At 48.0% G+C, this 17987-nt stretch overlaps 1 protein-coding gene and 1 long non-coding RNA gene across 6 annotated transcripts in view; one reads left to right on the plus strand and one right to left on the minus strand.

Annotated features, from left to right (window-relative positions):
- Positions 1 to 283: 283 nt before the first annotated feature.
- LOC103691204 (uncharacterized) lies at positions 284 to 17807 on the minus strand. 2 transcript variants are annotated; one of them, XR_005494633.2, is made up of 5 exons: positions 17672 to 17807; positions 6227 to 6330; positions 5507 to 5588; positions 5259 to 5357; positions 284 to 4800 (listed from the first exon to the last, which is right to left on the minus strand). It is a non-coding gene; the product is annotated as an uncharacterized LOC103691204 (long non-coding RNA). The 2 variants fall into 2 exon arrangements; XR_005494632.2 differs by lacking the exon at positions 17672 to 17807 and adding an exon at positions 17433 to 17642.
- The window catches only part of Ampd3 (adenosine monophosphate deaminase 3), a 45080-nt gene continuing 43198 nt past the window's right edge, over positions 16106 to 17987 (plus strand). Inside the window, exon 1 of one of the 4 annotated variants that reach the window (XM_006230014.5) lies at positions 16106 to 16458. Coding sequence is in view for 3 of the 4 variants with exons in the window: in XM_063281242.1 (XP_063137312.1) it covers positions 16632 to 16734 (103 nt within the window). In the remaining variant the exon portion in view is untranslated. The other 3 variants (XM_063281242.1, NM_031544.2, XM_006230011.4) reach the window with 3 other exon arrangements.

The following is a 17987-nucleotide window of genomic DNA, read 5'->3' on the forward strand; positions in this document are numbered from 1 at the left end:
ATAGTGATTATTGCTTCCTGTTATATTCATATTTGGATGTGAGGTTATGTTTGTGTGCTTTCATTCTCTTTGTTTTGTTGCCAAGACGATTAGTTTCTTGCTTCTTCTAGGGTATAGCTTGCCTCCTTATGTTGGGCTTTACCCTTTATTATCCTTTGTAGTGCTGGATTTGTAGAAAGATATTGTGTAAATTTGGTTTTGTCATGGAATATCTTGGTTTCTCCATCTATGTTAATTGAGAGTTTTGCAGGATACAGTAACCTGGGCTGGCATTTGTGTTCTCTTAAGGTCTGTATGACATCTGTCCAGGATCTTCTGGCCTTCATAGTTTCTGGCGAAAAGTCTGGTGTGATTCTGATAGGTCTGCCTTTATATGTTACTTGACATTTTTCCCTTACTGCTTTTAATATTCTTTCTTTATTTTGTGCGTTTGGTGTTTTGACAATTATGTGACGGGAGGTGTTTCTTTTCTTGTCCAATCTATTTGGAGTTCTGTAGGCTTCTTGTATGCCTATGGGTATCTCTTTTTTTAGGTTAGGGAAGTTTTCTTCTATGATTTTGTTGAAGATATTTACTGGTCCTTTGAGCCGGGAGTCTTCACTCTCTTCTATACCTATTATCCTTAGGTTTGATCTTCTCATTGAGTCCTGGATTTCCTGTATGTTTTGGACCAGTAGCTTTTTCCGCTTTACATTATCTTTGACAGTTGAGTCAATGATTTCTATGGAATCTTCTGCTCCCGAGATTCTCTCTTCCATCTCTTGTATTCTGTTGGTGAAGCTTGTATCTACAGCTCCTTGTCTTTTCTTTTGATTTTCTATGTCCAGGGTTGTTTCCATGTGTTCTTTCTTGATTGCTTCTATTTCCATTTTTAATTCCTTCAACTGTTTGATTGTGTTTTCCTGGAATTCTTTCAGGGATTTTTGCGATTCCTCTCCGTAGGCTTCTACTTGTTCTCTAAGGGAGTTCTTTATGTCTTTCTTGAAGTCCTCCAGCATCATGATCAAATATGATTTTGAAACTAGATCTTGCTTTTCTGGTGTGTTTGGATATTCCGTGTTTGCTTTGGTGGGAGAATTGGGCTCCGATGATGCCATGTAGTCTTGGTTTCTGTTGCTTGGGTTCCTGCGCTTGCCTCTCGCCATCAGATTATCTCTAGTGTTACTTTGTTCTGCTATTTCTGACCGTGGCTAGACTGTCCTATAAGCCTGTGTGTCAGGAGTGCTGTAGACCTGTTTTCCTGTTTTCTTTCAGCCAGTTATGGGGACAGAGTGTTCTGCTTTCGGGCGTGTAGTTTTTCCTCTCTACAGGTCTTCAGCTGTTCCTGTGGGCCTGTGTCTTGAGTTCACCAGGCAGGTTTCTTGCAGGGGAAAAGTTGGTCCTACCTGTGGTTCCAAGGCTCAAGTTTGCTCGTGGGGTACTGCCCAAGTCCTCTCCGCGGCGGCAGCAACTGGGAAGATCTGCGCCGCTCTTTCCGGGAGCCTCCGTGCACCAGGGTTCCAGATGGCGTTTGGTGTTTTCCTCTGGCGTCTGGATGTGCACAGAGTGCAGTCTCTTCTGGTTTCCCAGGCGTGTCTGCCTCTCTGAAGGTTTAGCTCTCCCTCCCACGGGATTTGGGTGCAGAGAACTGTTTATCCGGTCTGTTTCCTTCAGATTCCGGCGGTGTCTCAGGTGCAGGGATCCTGCCGCTCCTGGGCCCTCCCCTACGGGAACCCAGAGGCCTTATACAGTTGCCTCTTGGGCCAGGGATGTGGGCAGGGGTGGGCAGTGTTGGTGGTCTCCTCCGCTCTGCAGCCTCAGGAGTGCCCACCTGATCAGGCGGTGAGGTCTCTCTCCCACGGGGTTTGGGAGCAGAGAGCTCTAGTATCTTCTTTTTAAGACTCTTTTTTATTATGTGAGTGTGTGTGTGTGTGTGTGTGTGTGTGTGTGTGTGTATGAGTGTGTGTGTGTATGAGTGTGTGGTGTGTGCATGTGTGTGTATGAGCACATGTGTGTGTGTGTATGAGTGTGTGGGGTATGTGTGTATGAGTGTGTATGTGTGCATGTGTGTGTATGAGTGTGGTGTGTGTGTGTGTGTGTGTGTGTGTGTGTGTGTGTTCACCAGAATGCAGTAGCTGCTAAAGCCAAGAGAGAATTTTGGATTCCCTGGAGGTAGAATCGCCAGCCTTTGTGAGGCACCCAGCACAGATGCTGAGAGCTGACTGAATGCTAGGCCTCTGCAGAAATAGTGGCAGCTCTTCAGTGTTCATCCACCTTTCCCGCCCCTTGTTCCATCTTCTAATAAACTTTAAAATTCATAAATAAATTAATTTCAGATCTCCCTTAGGTCTTTATGGTTCCTGCTTCTCCTTAATATATCCTGCTAGGACTTTATCAATTGTATTAAGCTTTCTAAAATATCATTTAGGCTGCATTAACTTTTTCTTTGGTTGTCTATTTTTTTCCACATCTGATCCTCATTCTTCCCTTTGATGTCTTTGGCACATACCTGGCCTGGTCTGCCTTCTTTTCATGCCACAGGGAATTTTCAGTGTCTCAGGGTTGGCTCTGTCCTGCTGCTGAATGTTGGAAGGGACCGTGTTCCTGCTCCTTTCTCTCTCTCTCCTATCCCAGGACACTCACAGCTCCCCAGCTTTGGCATGCTATCTCTTCCTTAAAGAAAAGGTTTGATCAAAGCTCAAATTTTCTACTACCATTATGTCACTCTGGCTGGCCTAGAACTCACTCTGTAGCCCAGGCTGGTCTTTTTTTTTTTTTTGGTTCTTTTTTTCGGAGCTGGGGACTGAACCCAGGGCCTTGTGCTTCCTAGGTAAGCGCTCTACCACTGAGCTAAATCCCCAGCCCGCAGGCTGGTCTTAAATTCAGAGATCCATCTGCTTCTGCCTCCCAAGTGCTAAGATTAAAGGTATGTGTCACCATGCCCCAAAGCATGTTTTAAAAAGATAATTCACTTGTTTTCCATTTTTAAAAACACAACTTAAGGTCCCTTCTCTTGCCCTTCACTACCTATAGCACAGTAAAGCTGAGTCTAGTGGCAAGGGTGCAAGGGAGCTGGCCCTGAGGTCATTAGAGATGGAGAGTCACCCCTCATCTACTGTGGGGTAGCATGAGCAAGGAAGAGATTCCCTCCCTTGGCAGTGGGCGAGCTGCCCCTGAGGTCACGAGAGCTGAGGAGCTGGCCCGGCCCCTCACTGGCTGCAGCACTTGGGCAAACGGTCTTTGCATGCCATCTGGTCAGCACAGCAGAACTGGCCTGGTGGAGAAGGCACTAGTGAGCTGGCCCAGAGGATATGAAGGTAGGAGAGCTGGCCCTGCCCCTTGCCGGCTTTGACTTAGGCGAGCTAACCAGGGCAGTGCTGGAGAGCTCGCCCTGCGGGTACAGGAGCTGGCCAGCTGACAAACTCAGCTATCTTCCAGGCCCAGATCCAGGGCTCTGAATTAGCCCATACCTACACCTACCTTATGTATGAACTGCTGGAATCTGAGAAGGAGCAGGCCCTACAGAACCAAAGCAGCAGGATCTCCATGGGCAACAACAACAATCCTAGAGAAGTTCCTGTGAGGATCGAGTGCTGACAATGTAGCAGAAGCCAGAAGCTTCGAAACAGAGTAATGACTCAAACTGAACACGTGAAGTAAAGATGTGTGGTCAACAGCTTTGGGGGCAGCCCTCTGCTCCTCCACCCTCTCAGAGGAGAAGGGCAGGGAATGCAGGGGAAAGGACTCTGTGGTGGGGGAACCGGGAGGAGAGGGGGCATCGATTGGGATGTAAAGTGAATAAATAAATTAATGAAAATAAAAGATGTGTGGACAAGAAGGTATACTGTGGGTCACACTGTGGCACATTACAGCTTCCAGGACAAGATTTTTTTTTCCATCTTATTTTATTTTATTTTATGTTGCGGGGGAGGTTGCAAGGAGGGCAGATACAAAGGGGCAGGGAAATGAGTGGAATAGAAATTCATAAAGCGGGGCTGGGGATTTAGCTCAGTGGTAGAGCGCTTACCTAGGAAGCGCAAGGCCCTGGGTTCGGTCCCCAGCTCCGAAAAAAAGAACCAAAAAAAAAAAAAAGAAATTCATAAAGCATTAATAAAGAGTTAAAAAGAACCCACAATTTAGGTCAGTCCTAAAGGGTTTAAGAATGATGTGCCGCCTATTTTTCTGTCAACTTGGCACAAGCTAGAGTAACACAGAAGAGTCTCGATTGGGAAAATGCCGCCTTACGGCAGGGTTGTAGGCAAACCTGTAGGGCATTTTCTTAATTGGTGGTTGACTGGGGAGGGTCCAGCCGTGGTGGGCCAGGTGCCACCCCTGGGCTGGTGGTCCTGGGTTCCATGAGAGAGCAGGTGAAGCAGGCCATGGGGAGCAAGCCAGTACTCAGCACCCCTCCATGGCCTCTGCATCAACTCCTGCCTCCGGGTTTCTGCCCTGTTTGAGTTCCTGTCCTGATTCCGATCATGAGCGGTGATGTAGAAGTGTAACCCAAGTAATAAACCCTTCCCCTCCCCCCCCCATGGTGTTTCATCATAGCAATAGCAACCCTAAGTAAGACGAAATGACTCACTGGAAAATTGGGTGGTGCAATTTCAGCTCCTGACAACTGGTCAGAAAGGAGGACATTACTGTTTCTGTGAGGTGACTACTTGGACAATGCTATCCCTTGTGTTAGGGTCACGATCCTGCTGGGAGAGCCTGGTAACCACAGGTTGTAGGTCCAGGTGCACTGGGGTGTGTCTGTACCAGCTGCGTGGAGCAGGCTACAGCCTACATGCAAAAGGCTCTAGGACAGTGGTTCTCAACCTGTGGGCTGCTACTTCCGAAGACCATTGGGGAACACGGGTGTGTTATACATTACAGTTCAGAGCAGTAGCAAAATTACAGTTATAAAGTAGCAACGAAAATAACATTATGGCGGGGGTGCTCACCAGAGCACGGGGAGCTATATTAAAGGGTCGAGGCATTAGGAAGGTTGAGGACCACTGCTTTCGGGGCCCCTTGAAGACCGTAGATTGCAGGTATTACTTGTTTCAGTTCAGTCTCAGGGGAGGCAGCTGTAATGGTATGTGACGAAACTGAGGCAGTTCATGGAAAGTTCTATGGGAGCACATGGCCATGCTACTGTGTATTCCTTGTAAGAGTGACCACAGAAGACCGGGAAGCACTGGGGGAAGGGTTCTTGCTCCCCTCCCCACCCCTATGAAAGACTCTGGGAACTAGATTGGAAACAGCTGTGTAAGCCTCAAGCTGGGCTAACTTACACTGAACTGGGCCAGGAGGTCAAAGGCCTTCGCACTGGGCTGCTGTAGGAACTGTCTGCCACATCAATGCTCAGCCTGACTGGGTATCATTCACCTGGTCTGAAAAGGGCAAGGGAGGTCAGAGGGCAAAGGTGGTGACCTTTAGAACTGTTCTGAGGTCCTCAGCAAGGAGGGTGAGGAAATGAGGGGGGCGGGTGGGTTCAGCTACAAGGTTGCAATGTGAGGAAGGAAAGGCTATTTTGACTTACGGGTCATGGACGAGAAGGCATGGCAGTGGGACCAGCTCCTGTCCACCGTAGTGGGAGGCTGCTTACTCATGGCTTTGGGAGCCTGGAAGTAAAACGGGGGTTGCTTGTACTCAGCTAATGCTCTGTTCTCTTCTTATTCATGGGCTCCAACCCTGGGAATGGGGCTGGCTACACTCTTGCCCTTTCAGTTAATATTCCTGGAAACATCCTCAGAGACCCAGCTTATTGACCCAGTCAAGTTGAGAGAATGAACCGTCACAGATACAGTGGTAGTATTAACAGACAGGCTGCTACAGAAAGGTCACAGCCCTGGGCCAGTCACCCCAGCTAGATCTATGGCATTTACTCTCTGGAGAAGGGCTAACAGAAGTCAGGTTCGGGGAGAACACAGGCAATTGTAGCAGGGGTGTATCTGACCCGGGAGCACTTTTATAAGTGGACATCTCTGTTACCACAATGGAAGCACTGAAGTGTGTACAAACAGCTCTGGGCCTGAGGGCTTCCCACACTGACTTCAGTGACTGCGAACATGGAAGGAATGCTTTGGTCAGAAGGAGCTGGAAACACGCAGAAAATACCAGGGGCCCTGGGGAGAGTGGGCAAGAGGAATTTAAAAACAGGTTTGTGAGAGATCTAATGAATGCTGGAGGGGTGACAGGGTATGGAAACATTGATTTCGGAACGGCGCTGCCTTGGAGCACTAAATGAGGGCTTGCTTACCCAGGCTCTGTAGTACTTCCTCTTAACAAAGCAAGAAATCCACACGCATCAAAACCCAGCTCCGACATCGGGGGCACAACAGAATGTCCAATCATCACAAACACCTGAGAGAAAGGAAATTCGACTTCGTGATGTGTGCATGCCTTGTCTCAGGGCCCTTGCGTGTGAACTTCTCCTGCCTGAGGCTATGCTCTTGTATGTTTGTTCATGGCTCTCTCCCTGTCATGGTTTGGAGTGACTGTTTATGAATGACGTGTCTCAATCATTAGCTGAAAACCATTACGAAGGCGAGGTCTACACACTCTCCCTTGCTCCTTTAGGTTCTAGTGGCAGACACGAGCTGAGTGCTCTGTAAATGTCTCCCAGATGATCATGTGTTTGAGGACCTTTCCAAGTGTTGGGTTAGACGGGCCTCCTCAGTAAGAGGGGATGAAGCATAGTGTCTGATAGCAAGGACTGTGGGACTCGAATCCTTCTACCATAGCCATAGTGGAAGGGAATGGTGATGCCACTATGGTCCCTCCATACCTCAGAGCTTCATGAGGAAGTGTAGAGAGGGCTTTGATCAATTCAGATCTTGCCTTCGAACCATGAGAGAGACACTCAGCTCCCTTTGATGTCCTTGAAGCTGCCAAATGGTTTCACTTGACTTTGGATCTTATGGTGGCTTCTGCAACTCTGCAGACATGATGGCACTCAGGTCTGCTGGGAGGAGCTGGGAGGTCCGAAGACAGCTAAACTGCACTGGGTTGATCTCCGTCTCTGCCTTCTTCAGTGTGAGACTCCAGGCCTGATGCAACCGAACGAGCCTTGGAACTCAATGGCAGTCATATTTGGGAAGGAAAATGCCTTGGTGGAGTTATTCATGAGAAAAGAAACACAAATGCCACTGGTTCACAGAGTAGTGAGTAGTGACATTTGGTCTGGAGCTGGGGACACTGCTCCATCAGTAAAGCACTGTCCATTCAAGCATATGGGTGTGAGTTTGATCTGCCAGGGCATATGTGAAAAGCCAAACACAGAACTCACTATGTTCCTGTTAACTGGGGATTTGGAGACAGGAGAATCCTTGGAGTTTCTGTCAAGCCAGTCCAGTCAAATTGGTGAGCTCTGGGAGTCTCACAAAACAAAACAAAACAAAACAAAACAAAACAAAACAAAACAAAACAAAACAACAACAACAAAAATAGGTGGAGAGACAGTGAGGAAGGGATCAGGCATTGGCACCAGCTTCTATTCACACACACACACACACACACACACACACACACACACACACACACACGGTCCATGCTATCTGCCTCCAAATCTCTACCCCTCCTTTCTTCTTGCTCCATGGAACACAGCTGCAATGGCTAAAGGTTCCCCTGTTGACATTTCCAGAAGAAAAACTTCTGTTTGCTATGCGGTTGAGCAGAGCAATGGGCTAGAAGAAGCCTGGGGGTTTGTGGAGTGGTAGGCAGTTTCAACTCTTAACTAATAAAAGAAGCTTTTCTTTTCTTGTTTAGGCCATTATTGCAGGTCTGTTACTAACAACTGAAGCTAGCTGCCAAAGCTTATTGTGAAATACTAAATTGTTGACACACTGCATTTATTTAGAAAGGACGTGAGTTGGGCATGGTGGCGCAGTCCTTTAATACTCTGGAGGCAGAAGCAGGTGGATCTCTGAGTTCAAGGCCAGCTTGGTCTACGTAGAGATCCAGGACAGCCAGGGCTACCAATAAAGACCTTGTCTCAAGAAAAAGAAAGAAAGAAAAGAAGGAAGGAAGGAAGGAAGGAAGGAAAGAAAGAAGGAAGGAAGGAAGGAAGGAAGGAAGGAAAGAAAGAAGGAAGGAAGGAAGGAAAGAAAGAAGGAAGAAAGGCAGGAAGGCAGGCAGGCTTTTTATTTTGTCAGAGGTGAGGGGGACTTGAGCAGGGTTGAGCAAGAATTATCTGCAGTTTAAGGGGGACAGGAAATTTGCAAATGGTTGAGGTTGGGCTCCTCTTTTGGGAGCAGTTGACAGGTGACAGATGCCAATGAATCCTCATGTATTTACTTCTCTGTCCAAAGGACCCATCTGTTAGAGAAGCGGGAGTTATGGACCCTGTTGTTTACCGTGAGCTGTTAGGGTTTTTCCAGTACCCTCTGGGGTCTGAGGATCCAAGCCTGTGTCACAGAGACACTTGGGTCTTCATTCTTGATGTGTGCTCTTTCCCTGACTCTGCCTTCCTCTTCCCTGGCCTGGCCTGTTCAGACTGTGACTCTGCCAGCCTTGCATCCCTGCCCTGAAGGGTTATGGGAAGCAGCCATCTTCCCCGTACATGCTTAACAATTCAAAGAAGTAGTGGAATTCTGAAGTAACATTGGAGTTTCTTTTCAAGCTTTTGGCTTTTATGTTCTTTGTATTTGTGTTTTTGTTTTTTGTTTTTTTTTTCAGACAGAATGACACATGAGTCATAAAAGGATGTGAAGCTAATTTTCTTTCATAATTTTTTATTATATAAAAGCATATCTAAGGTAAGTTTGCCATTTTTAACCATTTTACACATGTAACTCGGCAGCACCTCTCAAACGGGGGGATTAGAAGAATGTGACCCTGCACCTGGGTTAATCAACACTGGGTCAAACTCAGGGCCATGTGCATGCTAACAGGCACTCTACCAACATCTTTAGCCCTTTTCACTTCAAATTCCTTTTTTAACCTGTAGAATACTTTATTAGTCATTTGGGAATTTCATACACACATACAATGTATTTTGGTCCTGTTCACCCCCACTCTTCCACCCAACTCCTTCTAGATCTGTCTCCAACTCTCCCACTCATGCCCCTCCCCTATTAAAATAACTATTGGGTTCAGTTTGTGCTGGGTTTGGAGCCGTCTACTTGTGCACAGCCAACCATCTAGGGTCCACAGTCTTAAAGAAGACTGGCTCTCCCCCTGCAGCCTTCAGCTTTCAATAGCAGCTAAGGAAGGGGTCAGAGCTAGTGAGCCCCTCCCTCCTTCATGCTGAAGTGTTGGCAGGCTGGGTCATATGCAGGTGACCACAGCTGCACTGAGTGTGTAAGTCACAAGGATCCTGTCATGTACAGAGGACCCTGGTTCTGGCTCTTAAAATCTTTCTGCCCTATTCCCAACCACATCAAATTCTGTTTGTTTGTTCATTCATTTGTTTGTTTTTGAGACAGAATTTCTCTGTGTAATAGGCCTGGCTGTCCTGGAACTCACTCTATAGAATAGGCTGGCTTCGAACTCAGAGACACACTTGCCTCTGCCTCTTGAGTGCTGGGTAGAAAGCATGTGCCACTGTCTGGCCACATCAAATTCTTTAGCTGACTGTTCTTCCCACAGGTGTTCTATTTCCTCAGGCTATACCCTCATTCCCGAAGGTTCAGGAGCTTGAGTCACATGCTTGTCCAGATGTCCTTGGTAGAAAGCTCAGTGTTATGGGTGTCTTGGGTGTTGACGGTACAAGGGGGACTGAGAGCCTTCTGGAGCCTGGCACACAAATGAGATGCAAATGCCGAATGACAGGACACTGACACACCTCTGTTTCCACTCAGCCTTCGTCTAGTTATTTGCTGAATGGCTGGATACACAGTTCCCAGCCAAGTAGCATAGGAAAGAGGATGGCCCAGGGTTGGGAGTGTTAGGAGGAATGCGGGGGATGGGTATGGCCTAATAGAAATATGTCTATGTGTGGTGTGCTGTGGTGTCTAGCCTGATCAACATGGCGAGCACATCTCTAAGCAAAGGTCTTAGCCTTGTTTGAATTCTGTACACCTCCCTCTCCCTGTTTCCAAACATTATAAGGAACCACATTAGAATTAGAATCCCAGCTTTTCAACCACAAGGCAAGAGATGATGAAGACTGAGGACTGATGATTCAGGGCAGTTTTGAGAAAGGGCTAAATAAGCAGGGATGTTTGAGGTTGTGTTTCCTGTCTATGAAAAGCCAACCAACTTGCCAGAATCCAATTCTTTGTGTCACCTAGTTTGATTCTGGATTGAGTCTTCGAGGAACTCAGTGATAACAGGCCATTCTTGGAAGGGGAAAGGGCCCCCAATTCAATAAGATGCCATTTAATGGAAGAAGCCATGATTGTTAGGCACATTTTCCAAAGAGCATCATCACCAACTATGCTCTCAGATCAAGGAGAAGCACAGGCTGTGAGTTCAAATCCCCAGCCACTAACCTCCGTCAGTCAGTACAATCTGGAGAGAAATGAGGGACCTAAGCTCAAATATCTTCATCCCCAAGAGACCAAACAGAGTCCTCTTCTTCTCTCAGTCCTGGTCTCATGTGATACCAGTGAACCCCTCTCCATTCCCTGTCAAAACCCCAAGAATTGGTGCTTTGCGACCAGGTCGGGCTCTCCACACTACTGTCTAAAGTGCTTAGATTTTCTGTCCTCTTGATAGACCCCATCTCACAAAGCAGGAACTGGCTCTTTATAGAGTGAGGGGATTGTTCTGCCCTCTGCCAGTCAGATGCCAGCTTTTCTCCATGCAGTTGAAGTCCTCAGAAGGAATCAGTCTACAGCTGAAGTGTGTGGGTGTGGAGAAAAGCTTGCGCCTTGCCACACCACAGCATCTGGGTGAGCTGTGATGTCCTTCTATGGCAGGAGCCAACACCACTGCCCCGGGCGCTTTTCCCTTCAAACACTGTGTATTTCTGTGGTCCTGTCTCTTCCCCATTGTCAGACCATATGCCATGATTTCAAGCCATTCATTCCAATTAGAACCAGCCCCAGGCTGTCCTGGCTGAGAACTGACAGAAACTGGCCAGGTACATTTAAAGAGCAGAGCCCTTTCCCTGCAGCCTCCTTTGGGCTCTGGGTGTGCGGTTTGCCTCCTGGCACAGGAGTCTGCTTCCTGTGAGAGGAAGCAGAGAAACTAGGTATGTGGAAAGTGCCACACCCATCCTGAATCTGTACGGTTTTTGGCATGGCGACTGTCCAGAGGGGTGTGGTTAAGTGAGTAGCTCTTAGCATCTAAAATGGCTTCAGCAAGCTGTATCAGAAGCTCCTTCTGTTGGAGGTTCATGTCTCTGGCTTCATGTGCCCTTTAAGATGTCAAAAGGGGTCAGTGAGTGAGCAGTTCATTGGAGGAGAGGAGCCAGGGCGGCAGGGTGTCTTCCCTTGGGCTGCTGCTGGGGCAGGTAGGGGGACAGGTGTCTGGGGGAGGTGGCTATATTGGCAGAGACTGTCCAGGTAGTGTTCACTGAGACAATGAAAGAAAGGGGAAGAGTAAGTCAGTGGTCTTTAAAATGGGGTCTGCAGAACAATCCACCAAAATAGAGGGAAAATGGGAACTATGTACATATTTATTGTCTGTAAATTTCTCATGCCAATTTACTAAGTAGACCCACATAGGCATTCCTATTCAGCCCACAGTCTGGTGCCCACTGTACATAGGCAGGAAGGGAAGAGAGCTTGGGAGCCCTGTCCAGATGCTATTCAGTATAGGAGGAGGTCTTCCAAATGACTTTCCCAGGCAGTGGATTCTGCTGAAGCTGTTCTCATAAAAGGGTGAGTGGTTTGAAAACGTCCCTGCAAAGGCCTCGAGACAGATAATAATGCAAACAGCAGACTCAGAAAAATGACCGAGCTAAGAAGTTCCTAGCAGATGCCTGGCGTGTTCTTCCTTCTCCCTCTACCTCCCCAGCCCCCGGGATTCAGGCCTTGTGTAGATTAGACACACATTCTACCATGGTGCCCTGTCCTTGGCCATGGGAACCTTCTTTGAGGCTCTTACTTAAGAATAGAGGGCAAGATGTCAGGTGACTTTGTTCGAGAAAACAGCCACTCTGTTTGCCATGGCTAAAGTGACTGCATTGGCCCAGAGAGAAGACAGTTGCATATAAAGGGCATTATATTGAAACACACATGAAGGGGTTGGGGATTTAGCTCAGTGGTAGAGCGCTTGCCTAGCAAGCACAAGGCACTGGGTTCGGTCCTCAAAAAAAAAAAAAAAAAAGAAAGAAAGAAAGAAACACACATGAAAAACACAGTGGAAAACTCAAATAAAGAAATTTGGAATACATGATGATATGTTGTGCAGGCTGGGTGTAGGCTCAGGTGTAAGTTGCTAACATATTTCATGTTGTTTTTCGCCATGTGTTTTAGTTAGGGTTTCTGTTGGGATGGTAAAAAGCCAGGTCCAAAAGCAGCTTAGGTAGGAAAGGGTTAACATTGTGTAGTTCATCATCTGGTCAGGTCAGGGCAGGGCAGGAGCTGAGTGTACAGGCTACAGGGAATGCTGCTTATCAGATTACTTCTTATGAGTTGCTCAGCCTGGTTTCTTAGAGCACCCAGGATGACCAGCCCAGGGGTGGCACCACCCATAGTGGGTAAGGCTCACCCATCAATCATTAATCAAGAAGAAAATGAGCCCTAGACTTGTTCACAGGCCAATCTTTTTTTTTCTCCATCTTTATTAAATTGGGTATTTATTTACATTCTAATTGTTATTACCTTTTCCGGTTTCCAGGCCAACATCCCCCTAACCCCTCCCCCTCCCCTTCTACATGATTGTTCCCCTCCCACCCTCCCCCCATTACTGCCTTCCCCCCAACAATCACGTTCACTGGGGGTTCAGTCTTAGCAGGACCCAGGGCTTCCCCTTCCACTGGTGCTCTTACTAGGATATTCATTGCTACTTATGAGGTCAGAGTCCAGGGTCAGTCCATGTATAGTCTTTAGGTAGTGGCTTAGTCCCTGGAAGCTCTGGTTGCTTGGCATTGTTGTTCATATGGGGTCTCGAGCCCCTTCAAGCTCTTTCAGTCCTTTCTCTGAGTCCTTCAATGGGGGTCCCGTTCTCAGTTCAGTGGTTTGCTGCTGGCATTCGCCTATGTATTTGCTATATTCTGGCTGTGTCTCTCAGGAGAGATCTACACCTGGTTCCTGTCAGCCTGTACTTCTTTGCTTCATCCATCTTATCTAGTTTGGTGGCTGTATATGTATGGGCCACATGTGGGGCAGCCTCTTACAGGCCAATCTTATGGAGGAATAATAAGTTCCTCTTTCTAAGTTTCTGTCAGGTTGACAAAAACTAAGGAGCACACTACCCTTTTTTTCCCTGTTGACCCCACCCTTATCACCCTCCCTGATCCTACTCCCTATTTTTCAGATTCATGACTTGATTTTGTTCTGTGCTGCATTTAGTTTACAAGGGCATCTGCATGCCCATTGGGTTGAGGATATCCACTGGAGCCTGGTAGGGTCATCCATGGGGATAAAACTAAAGGGAGTGACACCTCCATTCCACGAATCTATCATGGGGAATAGTTCAGATGTGAGAGTCAAGGAATCCTGAGCTCCTGTTCCTTCCGTGCCTTTCTGTCGGAAGGGCCCTTCTAGGGCAACTCCAGGGCAGTGCACAATTGTCGAGAGATCCTGATTGCCCAGAAGATGCCAAGCTTCCTGACGCTAACATTTGCGAAGTCCTCTCTACTATAATAAGGATGTGTTCACAACAATGGACAACTTAGCCCATGGTGAGGGCTACCAGTACAACCCTGTCTGGGTTCTTGGGATCCATCACTCACCCTTCTCTGCCACAATAAAGTGGAAGGGGGGGGGGACATGGGACATGAACGATGACACAGCATGTCAGTAACATGATTAAGAAACACCCTTAAAACATGGTGGGAGCTTCACAGCACTTTATAGCTGAGGGAACACGGGAAGTCTTGGCTATTGCTCAGAAGTTCACTGACCATCTCGGGGCCAAGAACTTGGTAGCTATGGAATTTAGAGATGTGTCTTGTTAACACAAAGGGGAAACGATCCTAAATTTGCTGACCTCTGCTGACAATGACTGTTACAGGTGTGTTATGCAGAAGGGACACACACACACACACACACACACACACACACACACACACACCCATCATCATCTTTCAAGTAAAGGGGGTATTTTTTAAAGGAGATGTTATAATAAATGAACCGTATGACAGGGGTTACTTTAGAAAGTAGCATTTGGACGGGTCCTGTTATGTGAGTACAAAGGCAAAATGAAATGTGTCAACTCCCCCTCTTTGTCACAATCTGCATGTATGTGTCAAAGCCAGAGGTTGTCTGGTGTCTTGCTCAATTGTTCCCACCTTCGTTTTTGAGACACAGTCCTCACTGAAGCTGGAGCTGGCGGAAAGTGTGCTCCAAAAGCATACTTTTAAAAAGCACAAAGCTTTTATCAATTCTTTGTGGATTTCACACCATGCACCCTGACCCCACTCATTTCCCCATCCCTCCATATCTGCCCTCTGCCCTTGCACTCCCCTCAAAGAATACAAACCAAACCAACCAAACAAAAAGAAAACATCTCACTGTGGAAGCTGTGATGTGCCACAGTGGGTACCACACTATACCCTTTTGCCCACCCATCTTTACTTGCAAATCTTCATTGCAATGAAACATTGGTCTGGTGCAAGGTCTCTGATTTCTGCTACACTATCAATGCTGGATCCTCTCCTGGACTCCTCTTTTTTTTTTTTTTAATAATCTTATAGATTCACTATCTCAATTTTTCTTTTTTTTTTCTTTTTTTTTTCTTTTTTTTTTTTTCCCCGGGGCTGGGGACCGAACCCAGGACCCTGCGCTTCCTAGGTAAGCGCTCCACCACTGAGCCAAATCCCCAACCCCCACTATCTCAATTTTTAAAATATCCTATATATTAAAAATAGTTGCAAGAATAGTTGATACTCAGAACATTGATTTCATGGACAAAATCATTTTCCTGTGGCTCTTCACATTTACAAAATTGGGAGATGCTATTTGAGCAGAATTATAATTTAATAAGTGCAAAGACAGAATTCTGTTTATCTTTGTATATCTATCTTCTTAGGAAACAAATAACAGCCAGGGTCCTGGAGAGATGGCTCTGCAGTCAAGAGCACTTGTTCTTACAGAAGATCCAAGTTCTATTCCCAGCACCTGCACAGTGGCTTAGAACACCCATAATTCCAGCTGCAGGGGATTCGATGCCCTCTTTTGACCTCCTCATGCACCAGACACACAGGTATGCACAGACATACACAGGAGCAAAACATACATGCACATAAAATAAATAAATCTTAAAAAAACCCAAAAAACTAAGGTTCTGCAAACTAGCTAGCTTTTTGTTTTGTTTTGTTTGTATTTGTTTTTCTGAGACAGGGTTTCTCTGTAACAGAGCCCTGGCTGTCCTGAACTTGCTTTGTAGACCAGGCTGGCCTTGAACTCAAAGCTAGCTGCGTACCTCTGCCTCCTGAATTCTGGGATTAAAGGCATGCACCACCAAGCCTGGCCCAGCAAATGAGTGCAATCACATTTCTTTCACCAAGCAGATCATGGGCAACTTTAAAGCAAAAAGAAAAAAGATGCAGCATACTGTTCATTAAAAAGAAAACAATTTTCTGGGTTGATGGCATATGTCTTTAATCCAGCACTCTGGAGGTAGAAGGAAGGTCTATATCGCAAATTCCAGGTCAGCCAGGACTGCATAGTGAGATCCTGTCTTATTTTTTTATTTTTTTTTATTTTTTGGTTCTTTTTTTTCGGAGCTGGGGACCGAACCCAGGGCCTTGTGCTTCCTAGGTAAGCACTCTACCACTGAGCTAAATCCCCAGCCCCTTATTTTATTTTTTTAAATTATTGGTTCATCTTTATCACATTTTCAGCATTTTAAGTGTGCTGTGTAATATAGATTAGCAGTCATGTGTGTATCATTTATAAATATGTAGATTGCAAGTGCCAGGCTACGAAGTAGAAGAATAAAAGTTGGCGCTTAAATGGAACAGTTGTGAAGTGAGTGATGACGCATAGTAGCAATAACTCCGTGAAAGATACACAAGTCAAAGGTGGCTCCATGGACCTGGCTTAAAGTGCGGGCGCATGGGTGAGGTCACTGGTCAAGACTGGTAGAAACACAGGCAGGCAATTTAGGAGTTGGGCCTAGGACTCTGGTTGAGATGCACCTGCTGCTCTAGAGTATTCTGGGCCTTAGACGGAGTTTAATAGCTACCAGCAGGCAGGAGGCTATTAAAACCACCTGGATGGCCTGGCTTCTCTGAGTTAGCTCCAGAAATGACCCAGGGAGCTGGCATCCTGAGACTCCTAGGAGCAGGAGCAGCATAATGGAAACCCAGGCCATAGAAGCTAAGAAACCGGTCACCCAAGTTTGTGGAAACACGCCATGGCAGGCACCCCGGTGCTAACTTTGGGAGCTGTGTTCCAGGAAGGAAGGCGTGGTCAGCTGCAGTGCTGGGAAGAGGTGAGCAAGGGTGCACAGAAAGCTCTCGCTGGCCTTGGCAACTCAGAGGTCATTCCGGACTTTGAGGGGCTGGCATAGAAACCAGACCGCAGAAGACTGGTGAACAAGGGAGTGTGTGTGTGTGTGTGTGTGTGTGTGTGTGTGTGTGTGTGTGTGTGTGTGTGTGTGTGTACATGCGCGCGCCCGTGTGTGTTGGGAGGGGCGGGAAGGTGATTCAAGGGACCAGTTCAACACCTGGAGAACACCAACGCTTGCTGGTCGGTTTAGCTACCAAGAGTAAGTGTCCTGGAGGGGATCAAGCCTCTAGAATCTCGTTTTGGGGAAAGTACTGGTGGGAAGGGGAGGAGGAGGTGAGCAAACACCTTGGGGCGCGGCGGCTTTGCAGCTGGGTTGCTGGTAAGGAGGCTCAGAGCGGGTACCCCTGCTGGCATCTGACCCCAGACTGTGTCGCGGCCCCGCGGAGCCGGGTTGGAGCCGGGCTCGCTTCCGGCCGAGGACAGGGAGGCCACCGCGCCCGGGTGCTTAGGTTTCCTGCTGGCAGCTCGGCCCAGCGCCTCGGGTAACTGCGGGTCTTCCAGGTAGTGCGCGATTCCGCTGCGCAGGCTCTCTGCCCGGCCACTCGGCCCTGCCGCACAGCGCTCAGCTCGGTCCCCACCATCCGCGGGCTCCTGCGGGGCGGGCACGGGCTGCGAGAGCGGCCTGGTCCGGTCCAGCTTCGGGTACCGGGCCGCGCAGGCGCCAGTGCGCTGCTGCCGCTGCCCAGTGCGCCCTGCCCGGCGCCGCACCTGCGCTCCAGCCCGGCAGCCGCCCCCCCACCCATGGCCCTGCCCTCCGAACCTGGTGAGTGCGCACCATGCTGCACCGCTGACCTTGGGCCGGCGCCCTGCGTCCAGTCCCCTCTGTGCTCAGAGACCCGAACCTCCGCAGCTCGCACCCCTAGATCCTGTTCCCGGTCCCGTGATGCCTTTACCTACCCAGCGGTGGCCTGGGCTCCAGAGGCCTCTGGTCAGCCTGCAGCATCTCTGGTTCCTGGCTTAGAGGAGATTCTCAAGATTTAGGGAAATTAAAGGAACCTGGGCGTGCTGGCTTTTGAGCTCCTGGACAAGTTTCTAGGTGTCGGAGCCTCGTAGGATGTGTTGGGCTGGGGTGAACTTCTACGTGGAGGCAGAGGTATGGACGGGATAACGAGTCCGTTTGAAGCCCCCTTTCTTACCTCTGCTGTCACTGGGAGGAGTACAGCCTTGTGCTCTAGTAGGTTGGTTCCGCCCTTGAACTTCCTGCAGCTGCTTTGAGAGCAGATCTGCTAATGGCTGGTCTAGGCTGGCAGAGGCCTGTGATGCAAGATTGAGAGGCCCCGTAGTAGATGTTGTCTAACTGGAGTGTCCCCAAACTATATGTGGCTGGAAGCTTGTGAGAAATCGGGAAAGTTACTGAGTAAAGCTGACAGCAGTAGGCCCGGCATGGTCCTGAGCAGCTGTGGGCTGAGCCAGAACCCTCTGGGAAGAGGTGCTTCTCCTGGATACAAAGAG

Source organism: Rattus norvegicus, chromosome 1, assembly GCF_036323735.1.
Source record: "Rattus norvegicus strain BN/NHsdMcwi chromosome 1, GRCr8, whole genome shotgun sequence".
Classification (NCBI taxonomy): domain Eukaryota; kingdom Metazoa; phylum Chordata; class Mammalia; order Rodentia; family Muridae; genus Rattus; species Rattus norvegicus.